Source organism: Leptodactylus fuscus, chromosome 9 (genome assembly GCF_031893055.1).
Source record: "Leptodactylus fuscus isolate aLepFus1 chromosome 9, aLepFus1.hap2, whole genome shotgun sequence".
Lineage (NCBI taxonomy): Eukaryota > Metazoa > Chordata > Amphibia > Anura > Leptodactylidae > Leptodactylus > Leptodactylus fuscus.
In genome coordinates, this window is record NC_134273.1 from 5,212,341 (window position 1) to 5,228,846 (window position 16,506).

At 45.8% G+C, this 16,506-nt stretch overlaps 1 protein-coding gene across 2 annotated transcripts in view; it reads right to left on the reverse strand.

Moving 5' to 3' along the window:
• The window catches only part of PLPP3 (phospholipid phosphatase 3), a 47,049-nt gene extending 31,041 nt beyond the window's left edge, over window positions 1–16,008 (reverse strand). Inside the window, exon 1 of one of the 2 annotated variants that reach the window (XM_075286467.1) lies at window positions 15,628–16,008. In XM_075286467.1, coding sequence (XP_075142568.1) covers window positions 15,628–15,766 — 139 coding nt within the window. In that variant the 5' untranslated portion in view covers window positions 15,767–16,008. The remainder of the gene's footprint in view (window positions 1–15,627) is intronic. The other variant, XM_075286466.1, reaches the window with a different exon arrangement.
• Window positions 16,009–16,506: the final 498 nt, after the last annotated feature.

The window sequence follows — 16,506 nt, forward strand, 5'->3', positions numbered from 1 at the left end:
GCCATGAATGTGCATGAAAGCCAAGCCCGGAGCGCGCAGAGCGGAAATATTAAGAGTCCCTCCAAAAATCCACTAATCACTTTATATTGGGGGGAGGGGTGGGGGGTCTTTTAAGGTATTTCCTAAGTTTATGTTGTATATGGACTATTAGACGCTCCATCACTTCTGTGTCCCCGACATATCCTGCAAAGTAGATTTTATAGACAATTTCATACCAAAAATATACAAAACCGCTCTGCGGGCCGACAGCGCTGCTTATGTCACCATTCACATTACATATCAACCAACAAGACCGGCCAATCATATAATGTGTATGGGAGTGCCCCGACTATCCCCTGACATATGGATGGCATAGATAGATAGATAGATAGATAGATAGATAGATAGATAGATAGGAGATAGATAGATAGATAGATAGATAGATAGATAGATAGATAGATAGATAGGAGATAGATAGATAGATAGATAGATAGATAGGAGATAGATAGATAGATAGATAGATAGATAGATAGGAGATAGATAGATAGATAGATAGATAGATAGATACATAGGAGATAGATAGATAGATAGATAGGAGATAGATAGATAGATAGATAGATAGATAGATAGATAGATAGGAGATAGATAGATAGATAGATAGATAGATAGATAGATAGGAGATAGATAGATAGATAGATAGATAGATAGATAGATAGGAGATAGATAGGAGATAGATAGATAGATAGATAGATAGATAGATAGATAGGAGATAGATAGATAGATAGATAGATAGATAGATACATAGGAGATAGATAGATAGATAGATAGATAGATAGATAGATAGATAGATAGGAGATAGATAGATAGATAGGAGATAGATAGATAGATAGATAGATAGATAGATAGATAGATAGATAGGAGATAGATAGATAGATAGATAGATAGATAGGAGATAGATAGATAGGAGATAGATAGATAGATGATAGATAGATAGGAGATAGATAGATAGATAGATAGATAGATAGATAGATAGATAGATAGATAGATAGATAGGAGATAGATAGATAGGAGATAAATAGATAGATAGATAGGAGAGAGATAGATAGATAGATAGATAGATAGATAGATAGATAGATAGATAGATAGATAGATAGATAGATATTGCTGCCATACAGTCTCCAGGGTCCCGGTATATACCCGGTGTTGGGGCGGCCCCTGTATACTGCTCAGGATAGCGCTGGTATTCAGGCCGGGCGGATTCTGCTTACATTTGCTCAATCACCTGGTGTGAATAGGGTTCTGCCGCACTAAATCCCCGGCCATTGTGTTGTGGCACGCAGGTTTGTGCGGATCACAGGGTGACAAGGGAGTCCTTTCAATTCCCACGGGAGGGATTTCACTGTGATGGCGGCTGAGCCTCTGACCTCCATTCACCGCTCTCCTACTCCCAGAGAGACAAAGGGCCGGCTATGAAGGAGCCATTGTGTCCCCTCCGCCCTGCACACTGGCCGCCCCTCTAATGCCCACCAGCAGTGAACAGGTTAAGCTCTACGGCCAAATGAGGAAAAAAAACCCTGTCATTCACCGCGCCCGGCACAATATCCGCTCTGTCCTGGCGTAGAAATACAGATGGATCCGCTGAATGTCCTCCCGGGGAGGCGGCCACTCTCGGGGTCAATTCACACGTCGCAGATTTGCTGCAGAAATTTTTGAATGTTTTTGTTCCTGCAGCTTGTGAATGGATTTCTCCAAACCTCACTGCAGAGGGAACTGGAAAACTTGTCACCAATGTCACAGAAATGGGTGGTTAGATGCAACGGGATCCGGCTCAGGGGCCGCTGACAGTCATGGGGCCCCCGGGCGGACGTCACGTCTCAGGGCCCCTCACTCAGATAATAATCAGACCCTGCCAGGTCTTACTCACCGCAACGCTCAATGCTCCAATTAATCAGGGAGCAAAAACTCTCCCAGCCGGGTGTGAAGACGACAAGGTCATTCCTAAAAAAGGCAAAAACACTGCAGCACCTCATAAAGAGGGAAGGAGCTGGCGGAGAGTGCGGGCGGCACCCGGGGGCCAAACCATCATCAAGCGAGAGGGGGTTGGGGAAACGGTATAATCAGCAGAGCAAGTAAGACTGGAAGTGTCCAGCCAGTGACTAAGTCATTACCTATAGAAGGAGGAGGCCACTATTGCTCGCAGGTGTCAACTACACATCTACATCCTAAGGGAACCGTGATGTCACAGCTCTCTAGTATATGGATAGGTCAGTGATGTCATCGCTCTCTAGTATATGGATAGGTCAGTGATGTCACCGCTCTCTAGTATATGGATAGGTCAGTGATGTCACCGCTCTCTAGTATATGGATAGGTCAGTGATGTCATCGCTCTCTAGTATATGGATAGGTCAGTGATGTCATCGCTCTCTAGTATACGGATAGGTCAGTGATGTCACCGCTCTCTAGTATATGGATAGGTCAGTGATGTCATCGCTCTCTAGTATACGGATAGGTCAGTGATGTCACCACTCTTTAGTATATGGATAGGTCAGTGATGTCACCACTCTCTAGTATAGGGATAGGTCAGTGATGTCACCACTATCTAGTATAGGGGATAGGTCAGCGATGTCACAGCTCTCTAGTATAAAGGATAGGTCAGTCACAGCTCTCTAGTATACAGAGTATATATCCAGTTTGGGTTGTAATAATACTTCTCCACTGTTACCTAGACAGATGATAAAATACAAGAATAACATAAGACTGGACACAGAGGAGAAGGTGCTGACACTTAAGTGTCTGTGAGAAGGTGGGGGAGGGGTAATTGTAGACCCTTCCCCTCCCACAAGCTGAGGATAATGAGTTTCTCCAAGTGCCTGTGAGGTCTGTCATTAAATGGACTGAAATAGGACAGGAAGGTTAGAATAGGTTATATAGTATGTGATATACAGTAATATGTTATATAGTATGTTATATACAGTAATAGGTTATATAGTATGTTATATACAGTAATGTTATATAGTATGTGATATACAGTAATGTTATATAGTATGTGATATACAGTAATAAGTTATATAATATGTGATATACAGTATACAGTAATAGGTTATATAATATGTGATGGAGTCTCCGGGTTACATTTCCCGCTTCTTCTCTTTTGCTCTGTGGCTGGACAATGCAGTCTCGCTCAGTAAGTGTGTACACGGCTCTACTCACCTCTGCTGCTCCCAATGAGAAGCTCCAGGACCCTACACTGACCAGTCACCGGTCTATTATATTATATTGCCCCTGTGGGTGCTCGGCCCCTCGGCCCCCCACTATCGCCCCTCGGCCCCTCACTATCGCTTCTCGGCCCCCCACTATCGCTTCTCGGCCCCCCCACTATAACCATTCTCCAGATCAAATCCATTCCTTGCAGCCTCCACCTTTGCTCTCCAGCACCCGACATCTTGACTTGGCACCGTCTAATCACTAAGGCCGAGAGTCTCTCCAGAGCGCCTGCTATCTGCTTGTACTCAGGGTATACAGATAAGACACATTGTCTCTCCATTGTCTTTGGAGAAAGCTCAGTGGGAAACCTGCAAGAAAAACCCAAGCAGTATGGAAGACATAACATGGTCCGAAGGGTCCGAAACCACAAGACGCTGGAGGATATGACACCATGGAAGAGAGAACATGCCTGAGAACACGTCTATCTCATACAGGACATTAGTGACATACATGTGCTGGGAATAGACCGTGGAGGGCGCTGGTCCCAAGAGCTAGCAATCTATGGAGGCAAGAATGCAAAGGATCCAAGGTGGGAAGTTAATGCAGGTTCCACAATGAACCCACCATTGCCCTTTACACCCAAGGTGAAGATGTTCTCTCGACTACAAACCTTCTAATGTCGTCTTCAATCATTGCTCATTAACTTGTAGCTAATTTGTATCAACAATAATGGGTTAATAATTATAAGTCACACGCGGGAGCCGAGGTAACCCTATAACTAAGGGAACGACCAATACCTTATAGTGATCGGGATATTCCCATACAGAGCATCGAGTGGTGGCCCAATCCATACACACCTGACTGGAGCATTGACTAAGCCCCTCCCACCTGACTGGAGCATTGACTAAGCCCCTCCCACCTGACTGGAGCATTGACTAAGCCCCTCCCACCTGACTGGAGCATTGACTAAGCCCCTCCCACCTGACTGGAGCATTGACTAAGCCCCTCCCACCTGACTGGAGCATTGACTAAGCCCCTCCTACCTGACTGGAGCATTGACTAAGCCCCTCCCTTGAGACTAGAGCATGTTAAGCTCCTCCCACATGACTACATGGATGTAAACATCACATTATGAACATATATGTATTTATGGAGACTCTATTAGCAGACTGTCACATGAAGCAGAGTATACGGGTGTACGGCTGGGCCCGGAGATCACATGAAGCAGTGTATACAGGTGTACAGCTGGGCCCGGGGTCACATGAAGCAGAGTATACGGGTGTAGGCTGGGCCCGGGGTCACATGAAGCGGAGTATACGGGTGTACAGCTGGGCCCGGGGTCACATGAAGCAGAGTATACGGGTGTAGGCTGGGCCCGGGGTCACAAGAAGCAGAGTATACGGGTGTAGGCTGGGCCCGGGGTCACATGAAGCGGAGTATACGGGTGTATGGCTGGGCCCAGGAGTCACATGAAGCGGAGTATACGGGTGTACGGCTGGGCCCGGGGTCACATGAAGCGGAGTATACGGGTGTAGGCTGGGCCCGGGGTCACATGAAGCGGAGTATACGGGTGTATGGCTGGGCCCAGGAGTCACATGAAGCGGAGTATACGGGTGTACGGCTGGGCCCGGGGTCACATGAAGCGGAGTATACGGGTGTAGGCTGGGCCCGGGGTCACATGAAGCGGAGTATATGGGTGTAGGCTGGGCCCGGGGATCATATGAAGCGGAGTATACGGGTGTAGGCTGGGCCCGGAGTCACATGAAGCGGAGTATACGGGTGTACGGCTGGGCCCAGGGATCATATGAAGCGGAGTATACGGGTGTAGGCTGGGCCCGGGGATCATATGAAGCGGAGTATACGGGTGTAGGCTGGGCCCGGAGTCACATGAAGCAGAGTATACGGGTGTACGGCTGGGCCCAGGGATCATATGAAGCGGAGTATACGGGTGTAGGCTGGGCCCGGAGTCACATGAAGCGGAGTATACGGGTGTACGGCTGGGCCCAGGGATCATATGAAGCGGAGTATACGGGTGTAGGCTGGGCCCGGGGATCATATGAAGCGGAGTATACGGGTGTAGGCTGGGCCCGGGGATCATATGAAGTGGAGTATACGGGTGTAGTCTGGAGGGATGAGCGCAGGGATCAGTTCCCAGCTAATTCAGGGCCATTTACTCGCCGGCTCCTCCAACACAAACACAAAAACTTCTGAAGATTTTTTTTTTTCCTCTTCTGTAAATGAATTTCCCACTAAAGAAAATCCAAGCAGAAACAGATTGAAGGAATCCAAATGGGAGGCGTTGTCTGTCATGGCGGCTCCTGTTCTCCGCACATTCCCAAGTGTTCTCCTCTATAGAAGTCGCTCTACATTCACGCCAAGCGGCCGCGGCCTCCTGAAAAGCCTCATTGTGTTTCCCCCGCAGCTCTCAGATACTCGCTATCCTGAACTTGAACCCCAAAGATCTGAACGGGTGAAATGTTTGAGAAGAAACCGAGCTCTGCCAGCAGGTCTGTGCTCATAATAGGCCTGGAAACCCTAGAAGAGGCGACCGCTCCAAGGAAACCTTTTCATGGGAAGGAAATAAAAGCAATTTCTTAAAAGAAAAACAAAGAAGGATTAACAACGTGTAGCGGGTTCAAAGAGAGTTCTGGAACTCTGCGATAAAGTCGCGGCGGCGGCTCCGGGGTCTCCTGTATGCGGCCAATTCTGGAGATGAAACGATAAACTCTTCTGTATACTTTCTGCTACTGCTTTATATCTTACCAGATAAAGGGACCGAGAGGCAAGGACGGGGTTAACTGGCGGCAAAGTGGAAGAATATACAAGACAATGGACAGAGATCATCATACTATATATATATATATATATATATATATATATATATATATATATATATATATATATATATATGGCACTACAACCCCCAACATGGCCATAATACAATCCTATTATACTCTATATATAGGGCACTACAACCCCCAACATGGCTATAATACAATCCTATTATACTCTATATATAGGGCACTACAACCTCCAACATGGCCATAATACAATCCTATTATACTCTATATATAGGGCACTACAACCCCCAACATGACCGACCACTGGACATGGCCATAATACAATCCTATTATACTCTATATATAGGGCACTACAACCTCCAACATGGCCATAATACAATCCTATTATACTCTATATATATAGGGCACTACAACCCCCATCATGACCGACCACTGGACATGGCCATAATACAATCCTATTATACTCTATATATAGGGCACTACAACCCCCAGCATGACCGACCACTGGACACGACCATAATACAATCCTATTATACTCTATATATAGGGCACTACAACCCCCAACATGACCGACCACTGGACACGACCATAATACAATCCTATTATACTCTATATATAGGGCACTACAACCCCCAACATGACCGACCACTGGACACGACCATAATACAATCCTATTATACTCTATATATAGGGCACTACAACCCCCAACATGAGCGACCACTGGACACGACCATAATACAATCCTATTATACTCTATATATAGGGCACTACAACCCCCAACATGAGCGACCACTGGACACGACCATAATACAATCCTATTATACTCTATATATATAGGGCACTACAACCCCCAACATGAACGACCACTGGACACGACCATAATACAATCCTATTATACTCTATATATAGGGCACTACAACCCCCAACATGAGCGACCACTGGACACGACCATAATACAATCCTATTATACTCTATATATATAGGGCACTACAACCCCCAACATGACCGACCACTGGACACGACCATAATACAATCCTATTATACTCTATATATAGGGCACTACAACCCCCAACATGACCGACCACTGGACACGACCATAATACAATCCTATTATACTCTATATATAGGGCACTACAACCCCCAACATGACCGACCACTGGACACGACCATAATACAATCCTATTATACTCTATATAGTCTGACATTGTACTACCCTATACAAATGACACTACAAGTCCCAGCCTTCCATAACACATCACACTGTTATTATCTCGCCTCGTCTTCCCCGGGGCCCGTCCTGGCCCTGTACACACAGCGCAGCAGATCCCATCCCATGTTAATCACTGCAGGATTCAGCTAAAGCCTCATGTGAATAGGGCTCTGACCATGGGCCGGGGCGCCCTGAACCTGCCGCACAAACCTCCGTCCTTTCACTGCGGGAAACCCCAATGATAAGACTTATTAGCCAGAGCTCGTAAACCACGCCGTGTAATTTAAGGATGCGGCCGTCCTCACTTTCTGTAGGAGACTTCATACAAGTCTGAACACAACCCGACTCCAAACAGGTTACAAAGTATCAATTAATATTCAGGCCCGGCCATGAGAAGGTGCGAACACGACGGAGCCCTGACACAAGTTGTCACCTTCTGATACTTCACCAGAATTTTTAGGTTGTTTATGGGGGGTCATATAACAGGACCAGGACGGATTACTGGGACTGAGATGTACGATCGGCCATCAATGGCGGTTTCCAAGGCGACAGCCCTGAAACAATGTCCATTGTGCAAACTTTTCAATAGAATTGGTGGGAAAAAAATAACGGCCATTTGGCTCTGTCGGAGTTATGTGCGGCATGAATTGGCATTCACAGAGACATTTGTATGGCCGGTGAAAGCCCCGAGTACAAGGCGGTATTCACTTCTCAAAGATACTAAATTAGATCAGGCAGTTGAAAGGGGCATTGTTCTCGCCCCTCTCCGCTCGTCTTGATTTCCTAATCAAATGGGCTGACGGGAAGAGAGACACGAAAAAGGTAGATGGCGACACAAGATGAAGGAGTCATGGTGGATGAGCAGAGATGGGAGACGTCCTGCAACAAGGTGACGCAATGATGGAGCCTTCAGAGGAGACCAGAGGAGGAAGGCCTAGACTAGAAGATGACCTCAGGCCTCAGACTTCCCACACTTGGCGCTTTCTTAGGTGGTGGGTAGGTCTATCTATTAGATGTGAGACACCTCTCTGTCCACTGGAGTCAATGCACAACTCCAAACTTCCATGCAGCCAAGTTACTGCTGGATGGTTCCAATTGGGTATTAATAGTAATGACAAGTCCTTGGTCTTCTTCTGAGGGATGGGGTGACTTTCCTATGTCTCTTGGTGTTTGACTTAAGAGAGACCATTGCACATCATCTTGATGGAATCAGTAGTCTTTGATACTTTTTGGCCAAACCATTGGGTAACAAGACAACCTACTACCGGTAATGACATCACATAAGCCCTGGTCGATGTGGACGACCTCTAAGGAATAGCGTGACTTTCTTAGGTCTAAGGGAGGTTGTCTAATGGACAACCTGTCATCTTGGAGGAATCATAAAGGCCACGTAATAGGGTAACTGCCAAAGAAAGACGAGATACTAGATGGAGAGGTTAGAAGTACGTTCTCCCTGATCTGGTCTGGATTCAGTAGGGGGCGCTGTCTCAGTTCTGATGTCCACACCACCTCATGTGACTATTAGTATTAGGCGCCATCTCTCTACCGCAAACTTAGCGGGTTAAGGAAAGAGCTGTATTTAGGAGAGATGTATTTAGTTGGAACGACTTGGAGCTACTGCAACAACAAATGCCGAGGCGTGGGGGGTGTTAGTCGTGACAGGCTGGTGGATGGACAGCCAACACAGCCGAGACAGCGCCTCCTACTGGATCCAGGCCAAAGTCATAGACAGTCAAGGTCTAGGTCTTTCAACAGGTGGAAAGTCTGGCCACCAGTGATGGAGACACCTGTCAAACCTTCTCTTCTTTGCCACACATCAGAAAGCTCCACATAGGAGGTACAACCACTGACCCCAGCATCTAATGGGGCTATGACCAACTTCAGTCTACCAAATCCTAGTCCATAACTCAACAATGGAGGAATGGTGGTCAGTCCAGTGCCCCAAATAGTAGAGTACACGGACATGAAGTTCTCGGGCGCCCTGCAATGACTCTAGTTCATTCCGGTCAGCTGTTCCCACAAATCCTGCAGATGTTACGATCCTACATACTTGGGTTTTGGCCAATAGAAGAAGAAGAAGATAAGACGTCTCTCAAACTGCATCAAGAATTCTGGAAGAATACACAGAAATAAATGTGAAATCACATCCCGGTCATGACTCCAGAGATGTCCTATCACTATGGAGCATGAAGATGAAGGTGAGGGAACCTTGGAAAGTAAATTCTGCAGAGGAACCTCCTGACTACAAGCTCCGACAAGACTTTGACCCTGCTCCGCGCCTGCAGAGCCTCCATCCTCTGACTTCCATTCTCAGGCTATATCTTGGTTAATATGTAACTGACCTCGAAGCCCAAAGCTTTCAGATGGTAACACTAATATTAGCCTTTCCCCTGTCACTATATGACCTTGAACTGTCCTATATCTGGTCCTGGGAAAGCTGGATGATAACCCCCTCCATGTTGGTTGTCTTCCAGGATTTGCTGCCTTGCTAATAGCCCTAATCAGATTCTCTCAGTTCTGTAGCCGGTGGCATTGGGCGAAGCGCAGTAAAGTGATTGTATAATTGGATGATGTCCTATGGCTCGGTCTATACTTAGTAACTTTTTAGAGCGGCATTTACAGGAATCTGCATTTACGGGACTTCGCCGCCCACACTGGAGACTCGCACTTCACCCATAAAAGATCCTATAAAGAAAACACTGCTCAAAGCTATGAGGAAATCATATCTGTAAATAGGTTTTTCAGAATAACTAACCACTAGGTGGCGCCGGAATCAATCGATCAACAAATGAATTATCAGAGTTTAGGATAATCCCCCTCCCAATGTTGGAGATGCATGGCAGATCGGGGTCAGCAGGTGTATACAAATCTATATGTCCATACGCTCCAAGCTACATGACTGTCCCTATGAGGAATTAGACGCCCGGCCCACGGTCACCTCCAAAGCTGAAAATCAGATTCCATTTTGGGCTTCTCCTATTTCAAGGCTAACATCAAAGATCACAGACAGGGTTATGTAGGTTTAGATTGTTTTTCCCAAAAATTAAGCACCAGAGAAAAAAAAAAAGTTGCCAGACACCAATCTATCAGCGGACCGCCAGTTTCCAGACCCCGTCCGGCCTGTCTGTGGAGCACGAAGCCCCCTCCTCTGCATCCCCTTTAAAAGACCAACAGGGAGATCCAGTTTCCAGGGAAAAAAAAGGAAACTAATTAAGAAAAAATAAGTCAAAAGTAACGAAATCTCTCCGAAAATTCTGACCACAAGAGGAGGATGGCGCGGTACCTGCTGTTTCATTAGAAGTTTCCTGGAAGGTTTACATTTCCCACTTGGTCTGTGCCCACATGACAGACATGTTCAAGTTTATAGGATTTGCAGATGCCTGGTCCCCAAATGGCCCAGAGGAGGCCACAGTGGGGTGGAAGAAAGCAATGGTCTGTGGCTGGTGGTACCACAAAGGGTTAAACAACCCCCTTCCCTCTTAAAGTTATTCCAGATGGTCCCGAAGCCCCTTCCACTGTAGCAAGACGGGAATCAGAAAGGTTTCTGTAAATATTATTAACTGGGTGGATGAAATTACTCCAATGTGTTGTCCGGCATTGGTGAAATACTTGGGATTTTCTTACCACCTTCAAGTTTACGATACCATCTAAGACCATGGAAAATGTAGGATGAAGAAAGTTCTCTTGTAAATCTCCTTGGCGTGTTTCGAAGGAAAGCCCAGAAGTGTTTGCACCTGTCAATCATTCATTAAGAAAACTTTGGCTCTGCGGCTAGGTGGTGCCCCTCAAAGGGGATATTCTAGACAGTGGCGAAGAGGTAGCGAGACCAAGATGGATCATCCTACAAGTCTACGTAACCTCCAGCTCACCTCACCAGGTGGTGGACTCTGCCGCTATGTGGTGCCCCTCGAAGGGGATATTCTAGACAGTGGTGAAGAGGTAGCAAGACTAAGGTGCAGTCTGCGAAACCTCCTGCTCACTCTGATGTTACTTGGTGCCCCTCAAAGGAACCTTCTAGACAGTGGTGAAGAGGTAGCAAGACCAAGATGGAGAGTAGTATGCGCCTATGTAACCTCCAGCTCACCTCACCAGATGGTGGATTCTGCCCTCAAGTCCTAGTCATCCCTATTCACGATAATGGATTGGTGTTGAGTGGAAGCCCTGGCTTTCAAGACATAAGTCAAGACATATTTGTATACATCAATCACAGATAACATTACATATATAATCATGGAGGAGTTGGATGACTAAGGTGCAGAGTCGTAATATTCTCCAGATCCCATCACCCTGACCAGTTGGTGGGATCTGCCCTCAGTTTCCAGTCATTTGTGCTCAGGGTAATGTACATTTGTCTATCAAGGAATCCTGGTGTTGAGTACAGGTCCTGGTTCTTCTCCAAGATGCCTTCCAGCATGGCCTTGCAACCTGACCACTTGTCATTCACTAATACATGGTACTCCTCAAACAAGACATTACAGAGAGTCCAGGAGGAGTTGGACGACCAAGGTGCACAGTCGTACCAATCTCCAGATCCCATCACAATAACCAGAATGTGGGATCTGCCCTCAGTTTCCAGTCATATGTGCTTAGGGTAATGCATATCAATGTGTCAGGGAATGTTGGTGTTGAGTGGAAACCCTGGTTCTTATCTAAGATACCTTCTAAGCATGTCATAGCAACCTCTGCTCTCCAAGCCATACTAATGCAACTTCTTACTGGGCTGGACTGAATGTTATAAAGGTTGAGCACGCTTTATATAGTACGCTTTATATAGTTTGTGTTAATGATGAAGGTCTCCAACATCCATGGTGGCCTTCAACTTACACCCATCATGAAACTCCACCATGATTGTCTACTATGGATGATACTACAGGCCAGCCTGTGCAATCTGTCATGCAAATGAGTTTCATGCAGGTTCTTTAAGATGCAGAGCACTTCTAATTGAAGTCATTGTCAAGACGTTCCCGGGTGAAGGGGCTTCTGATGAAACTGAGAATAATGACAATAATTGGGGCAGCAAAACTAATTACCCGTAAAGTACAATTAACCATTTCTGGGGATTACTGTTAACGCCCTCACACATTGAATAGTCATTCTTGGACTTGGACCAGGGTGCAATGCAAAAAAAGAAAACATGGACAGACAAGACAGATGACTCCGACCTCCTCGGCCTGAGGAATTTTGCAATAAGGAGGACAGAAGTTGTTAATGAAACGTTTCACTCCCCCTGGCAAAGCAGACATCTTATTGACAGTCAAAGTCTCCGCTCCTTGATTTATAGACTTAGATTTAGAGACATCTGACTCAAGATTTAGCCTTCACTTCAGTGTTAAGGTAAGACCCAGAAGTCAGGACTCGTCTCAAGTCTACAGTCAAGACGGCAGCAGGTTCCTTACCTAGAGAGCGAAGACCCTACAGAAGGAAGTCTTAAGGTCACAGCCCGGGTCTAATCTGACCCAGGGCAACTTCTAGATGGAGTTTTGTGTCTTCATTGGACACTTCAGTTATTTTCTACACTCTAGAACATACTTAGATTTATTGGCTTTCTATAAATCTGGTCCTAGATGATGGGGAGATAGTTTGGGAAGAAGGGACCCGTCTGTCCAGTCTGTACCACTAAGTTGTCTCATTGTATCCATTCTGCCACATTGTACATTTCTTAATTCCCATAATTCCACTCACTACAGATCACCAGATCTACAACATCTTCTGCCTGATCGCAAGGACCAGTCCCCCTCAGCTTAGGAGGCGCCTGCACGGTGTCACCCGATAGCTGCGCCTTGCAGAAACCTTTAGCACATCAGATTTCATAGCTGCCAGCCATAAAGTGAACAGGGAGAATCCTGTGACACTAAAGCGTCCTCAAAGGAGCAAGGTAACCCACACTCAAGTTACGGATCTCAGGAGACTCGTCATAGAAGATAGAAGACAGCGCCCCCATGTATATCACAGAGCAAATCTAGAAACACCCTAGAATGACTACAATCATAGGGCAAAGCCACAAATAAAACGGATCTGCCAGTGATCTGAGGATTACGGTCAGAGATTAGCCGGCGGTTTGGGATTAGCTCCTATATTTGGAAAGTTTACAGAGCAAACGTCAAGTGAACCTGCCAAAGTGTCTTCTCCTCTCTGGGTCCTGTTATCTGGAATCTGCGCCTTTCATCTGGACGGACAATGGAGTCAATGGTGGAGGTAGAAGTGCAGATAGAAAGATAGAAGAATCAGCTTTACATTTCTGAATCCCAGCAAAGCTCCTAAGGCAGAATCCTTGCAATCTGCACTAATGGTTGTAACACAAACCTTCTTACCCCGGCAATGACAGCCACAAAGTGAGATCTCAACTGTAGTGGATGGAGCCAAGCCAACGCAGACTGTATATCAAGGGGGCGCTCATGAAGTTTAAAGGACCTAAAGCTATCCAATCTCCAACCATTCTCAGTTACATGGGACACAATGCAAACCAGATGTCAATTATATAATGATTTATGGATTCAGCTCAGCTTTAGAGACCCTTTAAGTCAACTTTAAGTATCTACTATTGACCGGCTACTTACTACACTGTTGACATGCAGCTTAGCCACCGAGCCAAGTCATTGCAATATGTTCCTGATAGACGTAGGCTGTCATGACATGACCTTTAGAAACATGTCAGGGTGAATGGGACATTTGTCACTATGGAGGGCACTCTTAAAGGGGCAGCATATGGCGGTGCAATGATAGTGTCCTGATCATATATCTGCTGCAGTAAGTGACTGTAGACCCGGCGCCTCTTACTCCTACTTATCAGGTTACAGCCCACAGTAAGCTGGAAGGAGGAGGGGGGTCTAATTGTGGTTTTGGAAAATCATTTCATAAGTGTTGTACAGCTGAGTGGAGGAGAAGTCAGACAACGGAGATTGCAGAAGGCAATGTGGAGAATTCAGACCAAGCCTGACAGGACAAGGGAAGGTCTTTGATGATATTGATGGGATTTTTCTTCAATCTGATAAGACTGAGGCAGTCCTTCTCCCCAAACAGACCCAGACAACCCATAACCCCCTGGCCAGCTCCCCCCATCATACATGCACCAGCTGCTTTACACTGGGGGATATCACATGCCTCTCCCATATACAATCTATAGGAACCTAAGCTGCCTTCTCCCAGACCACACAGTAGTGTGTACAACTCCATCTGTATGGTTTATACAGCAAAAGCTACAATCTAAACACACACAAGCGCGCACTCCCAGCAGATGGGTGTCCATAATCAGCACCATATACAGCCATATACTCATTAGATGCTGAGAGTTGTAGTCTTGCTCCATATGTGCCTGCAGGCTGTATATGGCAGAGACCCAGAAATCCAGCCCAAATCCATGACATTGGTGATGGTTGTGGAATTTAATTGGGAAATACTATAATATTGTGGAATACAACCGGTCGATCTGGATTTGCTGGTGCTTTCCACATATTAATCGCACTTTCCCTTTTACTGTGACAATTTACACCACAAGCGAAACTCAACCCTGCACCTCCAGCAGGCACTAGGACTATGAAGTCAGTGAGAGTTTGCAGAAGTGGAGCAGACAGGATACAATGTTACACATCACTTTTTCCTAACAAAAATATTTCCTGAAAATATGGAGTGGAATGAAAATATTGTGGGTAGTAAAAGCTGAAGGTAAGGGGCTGGTGGGGGGCCGGCATCAGTCTGCAGGGGGAACGCAATATAATACTTATAGTGACTAGTGCAAAACGTACACAGCATAGGGCGATATGTAACACAACATAAAGCAACACAATGCAAAATAGAATGCAAGCAAACAATCTACTGCAACATTGTAACATAATGCAAACACAACACAATGCAAAATATCCAGTGCAACATATAACACAATGCAAAGGGAATATAAAGCAAAGTGTAACACAATGCAAACACAAAACAATGCAGTGGAAAAAAAAATGCAAACACAATAAAGTAAAGTAATATAACACAAGACAAGCACAGACCAATGCAACTCACAACACAATATAGTAACATAACAACATAACACAAACTAATGCAACATACAACACAATGCAAATGCAATATAGTAACATAATATAACACAAACTAATGCAACATACAACACAATGCAAATACAATATAGTAAAAAATATAACACAAGACAAGCACAAGATAATGCAACATACAACACAATGTAAAGGGACAGAATGCAAAATATAATATAATGCAAACGTAATGTAATGCAGAATATTGCACAATCCAAGGACAGTCTATATCTGCTGCAGCCATGATATAATGCACAGTGTACCGTAATCCAATATGATATAGTAAGTATTGCAGTGTGCATTGTCAGAGGAGTATATGCCAGACCTTACACACTGTGACAGCCCCGCAGCTCTGACCTGAGAGCCCAAGGTGTAAAGGAAAACCTAAGAGTTGACTCACCGACTATAAGGCAGAAGAGATCCAGGAAGATGAGCAGGATCTTCTTGCAGTTTCCTGGGCCATTATTGTTGTTCAGAGTGGTGCTGCCCCCATTCCTGTTCTCTGGCACCATTGCCTTGTCATACTTGTAGTTCTGCATGCTGGTGGAGCAACTAGAGACAATTTTCTTTAAATCCAGGCTGCCCAGGTTTGCTCTCTGACAGCACAGACAGTCTCTGACTTTGTCCTCTGCTGACAATCCCAGGAGCAAAGTCCTTGCAGATCACAATCCCAGCTTGTACATAGAGGAAAAGTTAGGGCAAGTTCTTGAGAAGTGGCTGAAGTAGAATCCAAGGCACAAAGGCTGAGTGAGTTCAGCTCTGCGGCTCTGCTGCTGCTGCTCTGTCCTGTCCTCTGCACTTTTATTCCAGGGCTCTGTTTCCAGCCCCCTGGATGTTACTGCCTGCTCTTGGCTCTGATGGGATTCGCCTTGTTCAGCCCCTTCCTGAAACTCTCTTATACATATGATAATTAAGAGCACATTTCCAGCAGAGAGAGAGAACAAGACCCGAGCAAAACTCCGGCCAGCAGAATGAGGAGGGCGCCCCCAGTGGCCACTCTGAGAACCACAGCACAACTTTAGTGTAAACTCTCAGGCTCCTCCTGCAACAGTGACCAAACCTCATCTTGTCATCTATGTAGGCAGGTAAAAGATTGGGGAGGGTTCACACCTGCAGGAGACCCAGGGCTGGAATCCCTTCTTCTGTCTCCATTCACACGATGCCATGCATGTAGAAACCTGTCAGCAGCGACTTGTTGGCATGTGCAGAGGCTGGGCTGTTAACACTTTGCTTGCCTTGGCTGTGTGCAGATGTCTCCAATAGTTCAGTAGTTCCAGTA